The sequence below is a fragment of the Lissotriton vulgaris genome, chromosome 3_1 (genome assembly GCF_964263255.1).
Source record: "Lissotriton vulgaris chromosome 3_1, aLisVul1.2, whole genome shotgun sequence".
In the NCBI taxonomy this organism is placed as follows: domain Eukaryota; kingdom Metazoa; phylum Chordata; class Amphibia; order Caudata; family Salamandridae; genus Lissotriton; species Lissotriton vulgaris.
Genome location: NC_141689.1, coordinates 507,929,758 through 507,942,291, shown reverse-complemented (window position 1 = coordinate 507,942,291; position 12,534 = coordinate 507,929,758). Strand labels below are relative to the sequence as shown.

The 12,534-nt window shown below is 40.8% G+C and overlaps 1 protein-coding gene across 1 annotated transcript in view; it reads left to right on the top strand.

Moving 5' to 3' along the window:
* PDE8B (phosphodiesterase 8B) overlaps positions 1-12,534 on the top strand; it is a 1,129,923-nt gene that overhangs the window by 863,036 nt on the left and 254,353 nt on the right. Inside the window, exon 11 of the mRNA XM_086960753.1 lies at positions 2,311-2,368. Within this exon, the coding sequence (XP_086816879.1) occupies positions 2,311-2,368 (58 nt within the window). The remainder of the gene's footprint in view (positions 1-2,310; positions 2,369-12,534) is intronic.

Below are 12,534 nucleotides of genomic sequence, written 5' to 3'. Positions count from 1 at the left end.
TGAATCACAAATTGAGATTTGCAATTAACCACATCGCTGCTGATGGAATTCACCTCCTGTGCTGGAACTCTTTGAATTCCATTGTTTCATGACGAGCTCAGCTCATCATAAGCACACGACGAGTGTACTGCATGACGAGCTGAGCTCGTCATGAGCAGGGAAGGGGTTAAAGAATACCTTCCCATTCATTCATATGGGCTTGGAGGCCCATAGGAATGAATGGGAAGACATTCTCAATTTGTGATTACCAATTATAGAATTGCAAATTGAGAATGCAATTCCAAGGTTGCAAGGGTGCCAAAGGACACCCTGTTGCACCCCTGAAATAAGCATGTGTGCACATTTTACGCACATTTGGCACTTTAAAAAAATCAAAAAAGTGCTTTTTTAAAGAAAATCGCAAATTACCACCAACTTGAAGTTGGTGGTAATTTGTAATTCCTTAAGGTCAAATAGCTTGTGCTTCCAGAATTGCATTGGAGGATTCGCAATTTGCAATTCCTTAATTGCATTTGCATGATAGGGAATAACAAATTTTAAAGTTCTTAATTTTGCGATGGCCTATAGGGATGATACATCCCAAAAGGCTTTTTCCAATTCACCAATGGGCTGATTTTGAGAATCTGCCCATTGGCAAATGGGAAAAAGGCTTGATACATATGGCCCCAAATGTGTAAGTATTCCCATATGCAAAATTGTAGCAGTTGAACAATTGTATGTACAGAGGGTTGTTACAGTTTCTTTTATCAGGTGTTAAAAATTATGTTTACCTCACACAAAATTTGTAGCCCTTGCCTCTACATCCCACTTAATTTTAAAGCTTGAAGGCAGTTGTGGTCACACTTTGGGCTCCTGTCAGTCTTTGCAAGAGGTCTAATACTGCATTTACATTTGAATATGTAAATATTAAGAATTCTTTTGTTGATTTTTTGTGTGCATGCATTGAGTGAACTGTATGAATACACTGAAATATATCTGAAGTTGCATTGCTCATCTCACTCCTTAGTACACTGATAAATTCCAAGTAGTACAAGATGAAAGTAGATGTCAAGTTTTTGCAACAAAGGCAGAATGCAAAAGACTATTTTGATTATGTTTCAATGTATCTCATTTTGTTTCCTAGTAGAATGTGTAGTCTAGGTTTGTTCAATTGTGGTGTTCATTTCTACTCAATTGTTTCAATTTCCTCTTCTATGGTGAAGTAACACAGAGAAAACAAGCACACTCATTTATGGCTGATGACAAGCAAGTAACCAAACACTAAATCACCCACAGCTATAAAGAAATGGAAGAAGCAAATTTAACACGTATTACTTTTCCTTAGCAAAGGTGTATTTTAAATAAAATTATTTTGTAGTTATTTGGGCTGGAACATTACAAATAGTTTAGATGTAATAAAAGTATTAAAATATGGAATCGACTGAAAGACATGCCCGATGTATAAGTACTTTTTAAGTATATTCCTCAATACAACTCTAAAACGATGTCAAACTTCTGTTTAATCCATATAAATCCCCTTCATACACTTTGCGATCCTGCCCACATATTGCCTCTCAATCCACAGCAGGAATTTTGTGTCACTCAGCAGAGGAAATATTGGGTCTAGTAATCAAAATAAATCATAATTCTTCACCTGTATATTGTTTTAATGTAGGATTTAAGATTTTTTTTAAGCTAAAAAATCTTGGGGTTTTCCTGTAAAGTATTCATATTCTTAATCATCTTCACATCGTAAATGTGCAGTGTACATTTATACATTCTTAAAAGGTTAACAAAAGTGCACTTGCTGAATTTAAAACAAAATCTCCTGTGACAACATTTTGTTCCCATTGAAAAAAAAACCTCTCTGCTTATTTCCTTACCAATTTCTGGGGTCCCAATCTGCTCTTCCATCCTGAATATAGATTTACACCCCCATGTCCCCTGCTTTAAGGAAAGCATTTCTGACTGTATCAAGTCTGGGAATGCGATTCGAAAAGTTTGTCAGTACACTTGTGAAACAGTTTGTTCACTTATTTTGTAACTCATTGCCTCTCTGAATAACCTGCTCCAAAGCTTTGAGAAAGGATGTCATTAAATGTAATGTTACACCAACATTGGCGTAATGTTATGCCACTCAATCAATTTACAAGTGTAAGTTCATGCCAGATGGGCAAATGATTAAGGATCAGGCAATGTGCCATTTATAATAGAGGATAATATTTGGTGAGGCATATCTTCATAAGATATATATTTTTTATTACTGTGCCATTTTGAAAATATATCTTTTGTCTGTTTTAAGTAATAATGTTTGATTCTTTGTGTTACCAGGAAAATTAGACATTTTGTGTCCATGAAAAGGCTGTGTCAAAATGACAACAATAAACAGGTACTGTTTATTTTCAACTACATTTGTCCCAGTATGTTAGTTTCCTTTTGAACATGTTACAATTCTAACAGATAGCTGTTTTATAAACCAGTTTTCTTTAAAGCATTTAGGTTTTCAATTTTTTATGACAACTGTGTATTTTACCTCACATTTCGCTACATTTTCAAAATGTAATACATTTCTCCATTTACCTTTTTATGAAGACTACTTTGTAAAGTGGCAGATTAGATTATTACAATACTATAAATTTACCATCAAGCTAGCTATAAAACAATGGTTGACAATCGCTGACATAATGCAATAACTCTATGCACCATTGTGTTACATAAAAATTGTAACATTGACTGGGTAATTTTGACCTAAGTGGCAAAATCAAACACAGAATCACCACTGTGCAAATATTATTTGTGATGAGCATCAGGTGTGTTTTTTGTATCTTAATTAAAGTTTGATTTGAAAAAGAATGGGGAATAAGTAAAATATTTATTGGTGACTAATTGACATCATGAAAAGAAGTGCAGAGCCATCCACAATCAACATCTGGATAACAAAATTGATAGCATGAAATTTGAAACTATTACAAAAATTGTATTAAATACACTTTATCTTGCTCGGGAAAACAAGGAGATAGCAAGGTTTTCGAAATAGACAAAGGAAATCATAAACATAACATTACTCATCTTTAAATATAAAACAAAGTATTTGAGACTCTTGGTGCATTACATTAATCAGGACACTCAATATGCTCCTTATAGTTTAGGCCACATATAAGAAAACTCAATACATTTTATAACCTACCCTATTAAATGCAGTTTTGCCACAGCAGCCTCCTTACACATCCAAATTCCTTACTTGTTAAATATTTAGACCTAAGGTACAGGTCTTATAAACCTGATAAGCAATCCTAGAGCAATCTAGTTTCTGTACTTGTCATTTTTCAACGTGAATATCTAAATAATCAGGTTTTTAAATTAAAGAGTAGCCCAGATCAAAAGTACTTTATGTGATTGTTGTCAATCCCTATCAATGCTAATAAATGATTTAATAAACCAAATTATTGGAAGCACCTTTAACAAGGCAGGTCAAATTATATTTAGTGTTTATCTGACTCCTACGTTTTTTAAATAGTGACTCATATGTATACTTTTGCCAGCATTAGCTAAAATAAGAAATTATATTTCTGCACCCAAAAGGTGTTTCTTAAAATTCAAAGTATTTCTGCGTTTTTTTCAAGGTTAAGCCAAATATGTGTGTTGATTACAGATATACAGGAATAGAATGAAGGTAAATAATAAAGGCAAATAATAACATACCTTCTTTCGATTCAGAAAACAGACATATTATAAAAGCTAAACCTAATTAGAGTAACTTGCTTCAAACATAAAATCGGTCCACATTATTTACTAAGCTAATTCACCTGCTTGATTCTTCATGTACTATATTACACTATTAAAACCTTCAGATTTAATGGAGTTAATCAACTCAAAGGAGCCAATATTAATGTGTATAAGATTTTACAGTTTGGGATTCACTGACAATCTTACACAATTGAATCAGTGAACTAAGTGACCACCATAGAAAGTTGATCAGCAATAAAAATGTCTAGCTTTATCATATTTTTAGAGACTATGTTATCAAAAGATATTTATCAGTATAACATTGAAACTTGCTATGGTACAATATCTTCTCAGCTTTAACATACTTGTTTATTTACCATCACTTTTTCTACTCCTTAGCAGACCTGTATACTACTGCAATAGTATCATATTGTGTTGCCATGTTAGTGCTGACAATGTGGAAGTTATAACTTCACTGTACGTAAAAATATGTTGCTTGTGCTCCTTCCAGTGCAAGGCATGTCCATTGACTCTGAGGACTGAGCTAAAGAACAATGCAAGCTTTGGAGTCAAAGTGCCTAGTTTTACCTTTATGTTAATAGAAAATTCTCAGAGTTCTGAATGAGGATCAAAAAGAGTGAATCCTTTTGGTGGAGGAACTTTCTCTGAGGAATTATCTCTGAATGTTGTCATTTCATCCAGAAAGTGAGATTTTCCAAAGGATTCCTAGGCCCAAAAGTATTTTCTAACCTTCCAGATTGTGTCCCTTATGGTGAAATGGCATGTGCTCTATGCAGGACTGAAATAATTCTGTTTTTATATAGCACTTCATGCCATTCTTTTGTTCTTTGTAGAAAACGTTCCTGGGTAGACTCAGCCTCTAATTTTGCTCAATCTGTCCATTTGCTGCCAGTCAATCTGTATAGTATTCATTTATTTTGTATAGGCCCTTTTGGCCCTCCGTGTTACCCCGGCATAGGCCAAACCAATCTGAGGAGTACTGCTTTCTCCCTACTTCCAGTCCGTTGACTGCTGTGCTCTCTGCACACTATTTATGGGTTGGGATGACTTTTTAAACTCTGTTGGGCCCCCAGTTGCAGCCTGGGCAGATTCTGCAGCCTCCCTTCCAGGTTTCGTGCCATGCTGTTGTGTTATTTTTTCTGTCGTAATTTAAGGAGTTGTTCCTTATTCAAGACCCCATCAGACATGCCTTATAAATGTCCTGCAATTCCACTTTTTAACCAGCGTTGCTGCAGGGATTCTGCGCAAACGCAGGACTGTGCTTGGGATTATGGGACCTCAGTATGCAGGGACTGAGTTATCCTACTACCTTAGCAAACATGAGCCCGTAACCAACTAGCTATAGTGTCTCACTTGCCCACCTATTCATTACAGAGGAACAAGTGATTAGACACCCCAGAACACAACACACCCAACTCTCTCAGGAATCGGGGTTGCAAGACACACCCTTTTGCTCACACTCTTGTAATTGTCCACAATAAGATCTAACAGAGACATAAACAAGTTTAAAATATTTATTTGAACTAACGTGCTCTAGTATGCAATATACTTGCCACAATCAGCAGAAAAACGCCTAACACAAATACGGTCAGAATAGCAAGTAGTTTGTAAATCATAAAAGAAGCTGTCATAATGAATGTCAGTGTAGCCTAACCTCCCTCCCCTTGTATAGAAGCAAGATGATTATATATTAGAAGATCTCTGGGCGTTATCTGCAGGCCCCCGTACTTCAGTCTATAGATGGTAGATCTACATCACAGGTGCTGTCCTGCTCTTCTCTCTGGAAAGGTACCTCCCCAAGAGTCCATTATCTATACGTGTACTCTCATATGAATGTATGTGTTCCCAAACAATAGCTGCGTCTACATGTTTTGTCTAGGTGTTAGGGCTTGACCAGAACAGAATAACAGGGGGGCATTGTTGTTCAACCTTGTTCACAAAGTTCAGACTAAACCCCATGAATGGCAAAGTGTAAAAACAACTGTAAGTTCTTTTTCTTCTTTAGCTTATTTATTGAGCACTCGCAGTTCCTCGACCATCAACAGGCCGGTTTCCGACCTGCTCATTCTACGGAGTTGGTCATTCTCTCAGTGATGGAGGAGCTGCGGAGGGGCGCGGATTGTAACATCAGTCATGCCTTGGTGCTTCTGGACTTGTCGGCTGCCTTCGATACGGTCGACCATGATATCCTGGTCGGCCGTGTCGAGGAGGCCGGCATCCGGGGATTGGCCCTTGACTGGGTCCGCTCATTCGTGAGTAACGGTCACCAGGCTGTCCGTCTCTCCCAGTTCTCTGCGGACAAGGTTGGGTTGACATGTGGTGTCCCGCAGGGTTCCTCTCTTTCCCCCCTCCTTTTCAACCTGTATCTTACTCCCCTTATCTGGTCTTTACGGTGCAGCAATGTCACTGCATTTAATTATGCAGACGACATTCAATTGATCCTCGATATCGACCACTCGTATCAATCCATCCACAACTTCCAGTCCACTCTATGCCATATCAGCGACTGGATGGGGGCAAATCATTTGAAACTCAACCCCAATAAGAACGAATTGGTTCTTATCGGGGGTGCCTCCAACCCATGGAGCTCTAACTTTTGACCTACCCGCCTAGGTCCCCCCCGCCCTGCTGACTCCGCTAAAAGTCCTGGGGTGGTCATCTGTAAAGATCTTTCAATGAAACCCCAGATTAATATGGTGGTCTCTTCTAGTTTTTTTCACTTATGCGAAATCCGTAAGATATCCCGATTCCTCACTACAAAGGCTCTCACCCTGGCTTTACTGGCCCTGGTAATTTCCAGGTTAGATTATTCCAACTCCCCCTATGTTGGCATTCCTGCCTACCAGTTGAATGGATTGCAGCTGGTTCAGAACCAGGCCGCACAATTGATTTTCAAACAGCCCAGGCACCAGCATGTTCGTCCCCTGTTAAAAACACTTCTTTGGCTTCCTGTAGCGGAACGTTGTTTCTTCAAACTAGGCTGCATTATCTTTAAAGCCCAGCCTTTATTTCCTCTCTCCTCTATCACTATGCCCCTTCTCCTAACCTCCGATCCTCCCATCTTGCTTTACTCAAGATATCCACCTTTAAACGCAAGAAACATGGAGGGCTCAGATTCTCGTTTCCTGCCCCTTCCTTTTGGAACGCACTCCCTTTAGAGTTTAGGCTCACTACCTCTTACACTCACTTCAGGTCTTTCCTGAAAACCCACTTGTTCTGCAAAGCACATAACTAGGTCCTCCTTCTGTTCCTAGTCAATTCCTTTTTTTTTCCTTTTTATTCTTTTTCTCCCCGTTCTCATCTCTCCTCATCTGCTTCCCTTTTGCCCATAGCGCCAAGAAACCATTTGGTGTAAGTGCGCTCTATAAGAATTTTTACATAACATAACATAACAAAGTTCAGACTAAATCCCATGAACGGCAAAGTGTAAAAACATCTGTAAGTTATTTTGTGAAAGTTTCAATATGTATAACCACCAAAGCCCCAGGGAAGACCTGGGTAGGGGAACCAGAGGTACGGGGTACGAGAAGCAAGCAGCCTCCAACATAAAATGTTCAGCACAAATAGGGCCGCTCCCAGTTAGGAGACCGAGGTGCTACAGTGTTAATTTGTGAGTGCAGGCATCTCACAAAAAGTAAAGGACTGGTCTCACACACCACCTGGTGTCATGCTTCTTCATTGACCAGTCCTCGCTTTCTAAAAACTTTGTTTGATAGAGGGCGGGTATACACCTGACGACAGGGATGCACTTCTGAACTAAGTGGGGGCCCTTAAAGACAAAAGTGAGATTAAAAGGCCATTATAGATGTCAAATCAACTTTAATATGACTGACATCTATATGGTAATTAAAATAAGTGATCGGTGTGCTTGGGATTCTATCGTCCCCCCACCGTGGTGAGTGTGGTCAACATGTTTCTACTGGTTGGCCCAGTGTGATCCGTGGCATTGATCAGGACCTAAAAATCAAAAAACGGGCTCTGCTCCTACCAGATTGTGGTGAGAGGGTTCCACTATATGGGTATACTCAGACATGAGTCCCTTTCTCACTGCACCATCAGGATTCAAGCAAGCCGGGCCGAAGACGGCTGAAATGCCAGAAACCGGTCCCTGGTAGTTTGTCTCCTTTCTGGTAAAGAATTGGCTTGGTAGTTTGGTCTGCCCTGTTCCCATGATGCACTGGGCCAGGGTCAGACTAATTTGCATATAGCCAAGTTCTGAGCTGGGATGGTGCAGTGAGCTAAAAAACGGTGATGGATCTAGCCCTGATCTTTGGACTGGGTAAGAGTGGTCTGCTTAATTCAGACACTCTGTTCATCACCACCCCCTTTTCTGAATCATCTTAATAGCAAAGGCGCCGCCTGACCTACCTGGAGTTACGTGGTCTGAGAGAGCCTTAAAAAGACATTTGTTGTCCGTACCGAGCATGCCTGTCATCTGTCACATGAAACAGATGCTGGAGGAGCAGGTGTAGTCCCGTCTTCAACTCTGTGTAGTACAACCAGTGTCTGAGTGCTAAGCATTCGCTCGCTGACGGCACGTTTCCTGTGCACCAGGGTGGCACGCAAAGGTGCTGCCCCCGAAGCAATGGAGCACTTGAAAAAAATGACAAAGCAAACAAAACAAAAAACAATTAGGTCTGGCAGGGGGCGGTAGGGTGGAGATTTTTTCTATTGGTAGTTTATCTAACCTTCTCCCATGCTGTCACCCAATGTGAAAGTGATGATGGGGTGGGTCAATGGAAGAGCTCCCTTCTTGTCACTACTTTTGGGGTTGTGCACAATTTTTTTCTCCAAATCCCCACCAGTTTCTTTTTTGTTTTGTTTTAAATATCATTATTGAAGTATTTTCCCCCCTTTTTTACGGTGCACATTAGTCATGAAAAACAAAATCAATATGTATAAAAACAAACATATACATAAGCTGAAGCACATGTTGTGATCAGAATCTTAACTGCATATATATATGAGCACAAAAAGAATTCAAAGCAGAGAATGATACATAAATCAGGAAGCAAAATGTTACAATAGAAGTAAAATAAAAATAAAAATCTCCCAAGAGCACAAGGAGTAATAACTAAACAGCCGTGGCTTGCCTTTCCTTCCAGTTATTTATAGGCTCCCATATTTGTAGCCCTAATCTTCTTCCCCTTTTACCCTTCCTTGCATACACCTCCTTTTTGAGGTTATAAACAGGAAGCAGTCTAGCCAACCATTGATGAAAGGTAGGTGGCAAACGATCAAGCCATGCTGAGGCAATACATATTCGTAATACTGCCATAGCTAAGAAAATAAAGTGACCGGATTGAGCCTACGTGCCATCAACGTTTACCCCAAGCAAGATTCTTAATGGCGTTAAAGTCATCTCTACTCCCAATAATCTCTTTAAGAATAATTCTATGGCACTGTGAAGTGGTTGCAAGTGTGGGCACGTGGCAAAGATATGTACTATATCATCGTCTAAGGTGTCACAGCGAGGGCAGTTAATTCCAACTGTTCCTCCCCATTGCGCAATCCTAGCAGGCGTGTGATATAACGAATACATTGTTTTGTAGTGCTGAGCCTGAAGGGCCGCTGAACAGAGAGTTTTTTTACCTAACTCAGACGGAAACACTACTGCCCTATCCCTAACTTATCTACCCATTTGGTCTCATGCTTCTCAATATCATCTTCTTTACTTGCAATCAACTCAGCATAAAATCTTTTAATCGTACAACCGACTCCACCTTGAATTACTTCCAAAATTGCGTTCTTCCCAAGCCCAGACGGACCTCTTTTTTTAGTAACTAAAAAACTCCTAACCTGTAAATACTTAAAAAAATTCCTTGAATCAACCCCATATATTGACCGAATATCAGAAAATTGGTACATTCTCTCCACCCCATCATATACCCCACCTTCGTTACCCCCCGCCACCCCCACTCTGAAAAAACAGTATCTGCAAATATTTCCCGCGGGAGTGTGGGATTCTCCATCAACCTGGTGCATGCATTGAATGCATTGAACCTCCTCAATCCATTTTTTTTCATAAATGCTATCCAAATGTTGTGTGCTGTAATCACAGTTTCATACTTCGTTCTTTTAAAGTAACTGGGGTCTGTGTATTTCAAGAAGGCATTCCCTGCCTCCCCACCAAGCACCAACGCATATATAGCTATAGATCCTAGTGTATCTTCTGCTTCAGTCTCTCCTCCCCCTATCAACCCCGTCATGAACTGTAGGGCTGTTACCTAGTAGTACAATTTCAAGTCAGGCAGGGCCCACCCGCCTCTTTCCCTAGGGAGCGACATATACCTCAGAGCCCTACTGGTCTTGCCGTACGCCCAAATAAATCTATTTATCATCTGTTCTAATATAGTGAACCACTTTGCCTCGAACATAATTGGGATTGCCCTGAAGAGATAGAGGAACTTTGGCAGAAGAATCATTTTGACAATGTTAGTGCATCCTACTATAGACAAATGAAGGTTATGTAGCCTATCCAAATCCTTCTTAGCTTTATTAATTATTGGCCCTATATTTGTCTCCACCAGACTGTCCAAGTCTGCGGAAATCTTTACCCCCAAGTAAACTCCAGATTGCACCACCCAAAGATCCGAACACTCTGCCTTCCCATTCTTGATGATCTGGGTCTTGTGACCTGGCCAAAGCGCGCAGCTTCCAATTCCACCTCTCTTATAGCCTCTGTGGGTGCTGGGGTGATGACCGCTACATCGTCGGCGTAAGCCAGAATCTTACAATGGCCTCTTTGGGTCTCTATTGGGGGAATCCTATCATTCACCTCCATTTTTCTAACTAAAGGGTCTATATACATAGCAAAGAGGAGTGGTGAACACGGGCAGCCCTGTCTCGTACCTCGTTTGATCTGAAGGGGCAATGTATATCCTGCATTCACACGAAGTCGAGCTGTGGGATCTATATATAATGCCTGAACCGCTTTAATAAAGTTCTCTCCGAAACCAGATCGCCTTAGATTTAACCAAAGAAATTCCCAGGAGACCTGATCAAATGCTTTCTCAGCGTCCAGCAACATAACAGCCATCGGGTCTCCTGGAACCTCCATGGCATCGAATAGAGTAATAACTTTATGGATGTGGTGCATTGTACCTCTTCCTGGGATGAAACCATGTTGATTTATGCTGACCAGTGTACCTATTACCCTTGACAAACTGACTGCCAATGCTTTCAAAAAAATCTTCGCATCTGAATTCATAAGTGTGATTGGCCTGTAGGACCCTGGTTCTGTAGGCGGCTTCCTTTTCTTTAAAATAATCACAACGTCCGCTCCTGCCCAGGTTCCCGGAACAGATATCCCTAACTGAGCCTGCTGTATTGTGATGACCAGATCCAAGCTGATAACATCCCAAAAAACTTTAATTAATTCAATGGGGATCTGATCTGGCCCTGCTGCTTTACCGGAAGGCAGGCTTGACAAGGCGGCCATAATCTTTTCTGCTTCCAGAGGTGCATCTAGGATTTCCTTATCATCATCAGAAAGAGTAGAAATGAGGATGTCATAAAGATATGCTTGAATTTCGTTGGGGTCTTTTGGTTGTACCTCATCATAAAGTGTGAGATAAAACTGCCTGAAGACTTCACTGATCCCTCTGAGCCTGTAAGGAGCCACCCAGAGCTATCTGTGATCTCTTTTTCTTTGCCTATAGCTGCTTTCTGCCTAGCACGTACCACTAAATTATGTCCCACACGTTCGCTGAGTTTATAGCACTGCTCCCTTTTTGCTAAAAAGGTAGCAGCAGCCTTACTAAATATACTCTCTTCTGCCTTAGCTTTCACCCTGGTGACCTTAATAGGTGCCTGCTCGAGCGGCGCACCTGTCACCGCACAGTGGGCTAAGTCCTCTTCAGCATCTACCAGCGCCCTGGTTAATTCTGCCATCCTTAACCAGTCCTGCTTCTGGTTAAAAATACTAAAACTTAATGTCTCCCCCCGGACCCCTGCCTTAAAGGCATCCCAGGCGATTCCTGAAGCCGTACTACTCCTATTGATCTCCCAGAAGCCTTTAATCCACTCTCTCATGTCACAAATGTGGTTGTCATCCTTTAGCAATCCCCTCTCAAAAGTCCACAACCGCTCCTGCCTAACTTTCGTTGGCACATCTAAGGACAAAACCAGAGGGTTATGATCAGAAATGATCCAGGGCAATCTTTCAATTGTGACTTCGATAGTAGAAAGCTCGAGACAAGAAAATAGTCTAATCTGACACAGAGCTTATGGGGAGCCGAGTAATATGTAAACCCGGAATCACTAGGTTTTAAATTTGCCCATGCTTCCACTAATGTATTATTCTTTGCTAGACTAAGGATTGCTCGACAGACCCTCTTCTTCCGGGCCTGGTATCTTCCAGAAGAATCCAAACCCAATCCTCCCATCCGTTGATATTAAAGTCTCCAGTAAGAGTAACACGTGGAGCCCATGTGGCTAGTTCTAAGTCTAAAAAGTCAAAAATCTCTGGATCGTCTTCCATTGAGCCATAAATTGACCCCAAGGTAACCCAGTCCCCATCAATCAAACACTCTATCAAAACCCATCTGCCCACTGATCCTCGAGTTTCTTCCTCACCACAACATCTTTGAGTCTCGACACTATAGCCACCCCTCTGGTCTTGACCCCCTGCTTTGAGTGGGCGAGCAAGTGAAACCCTAATTGATCTAGCAGAAATCCCTTAGTTCCCTCAATTTGCGTTTCCTGCAGACACACAAAGTCTGCTCGCGTGTTTTTCAATAATGCACATACACGTTGTCTCTTAAGGCGATTATTCAGGCCGCACACATTAAGCATAACTATCCGTGT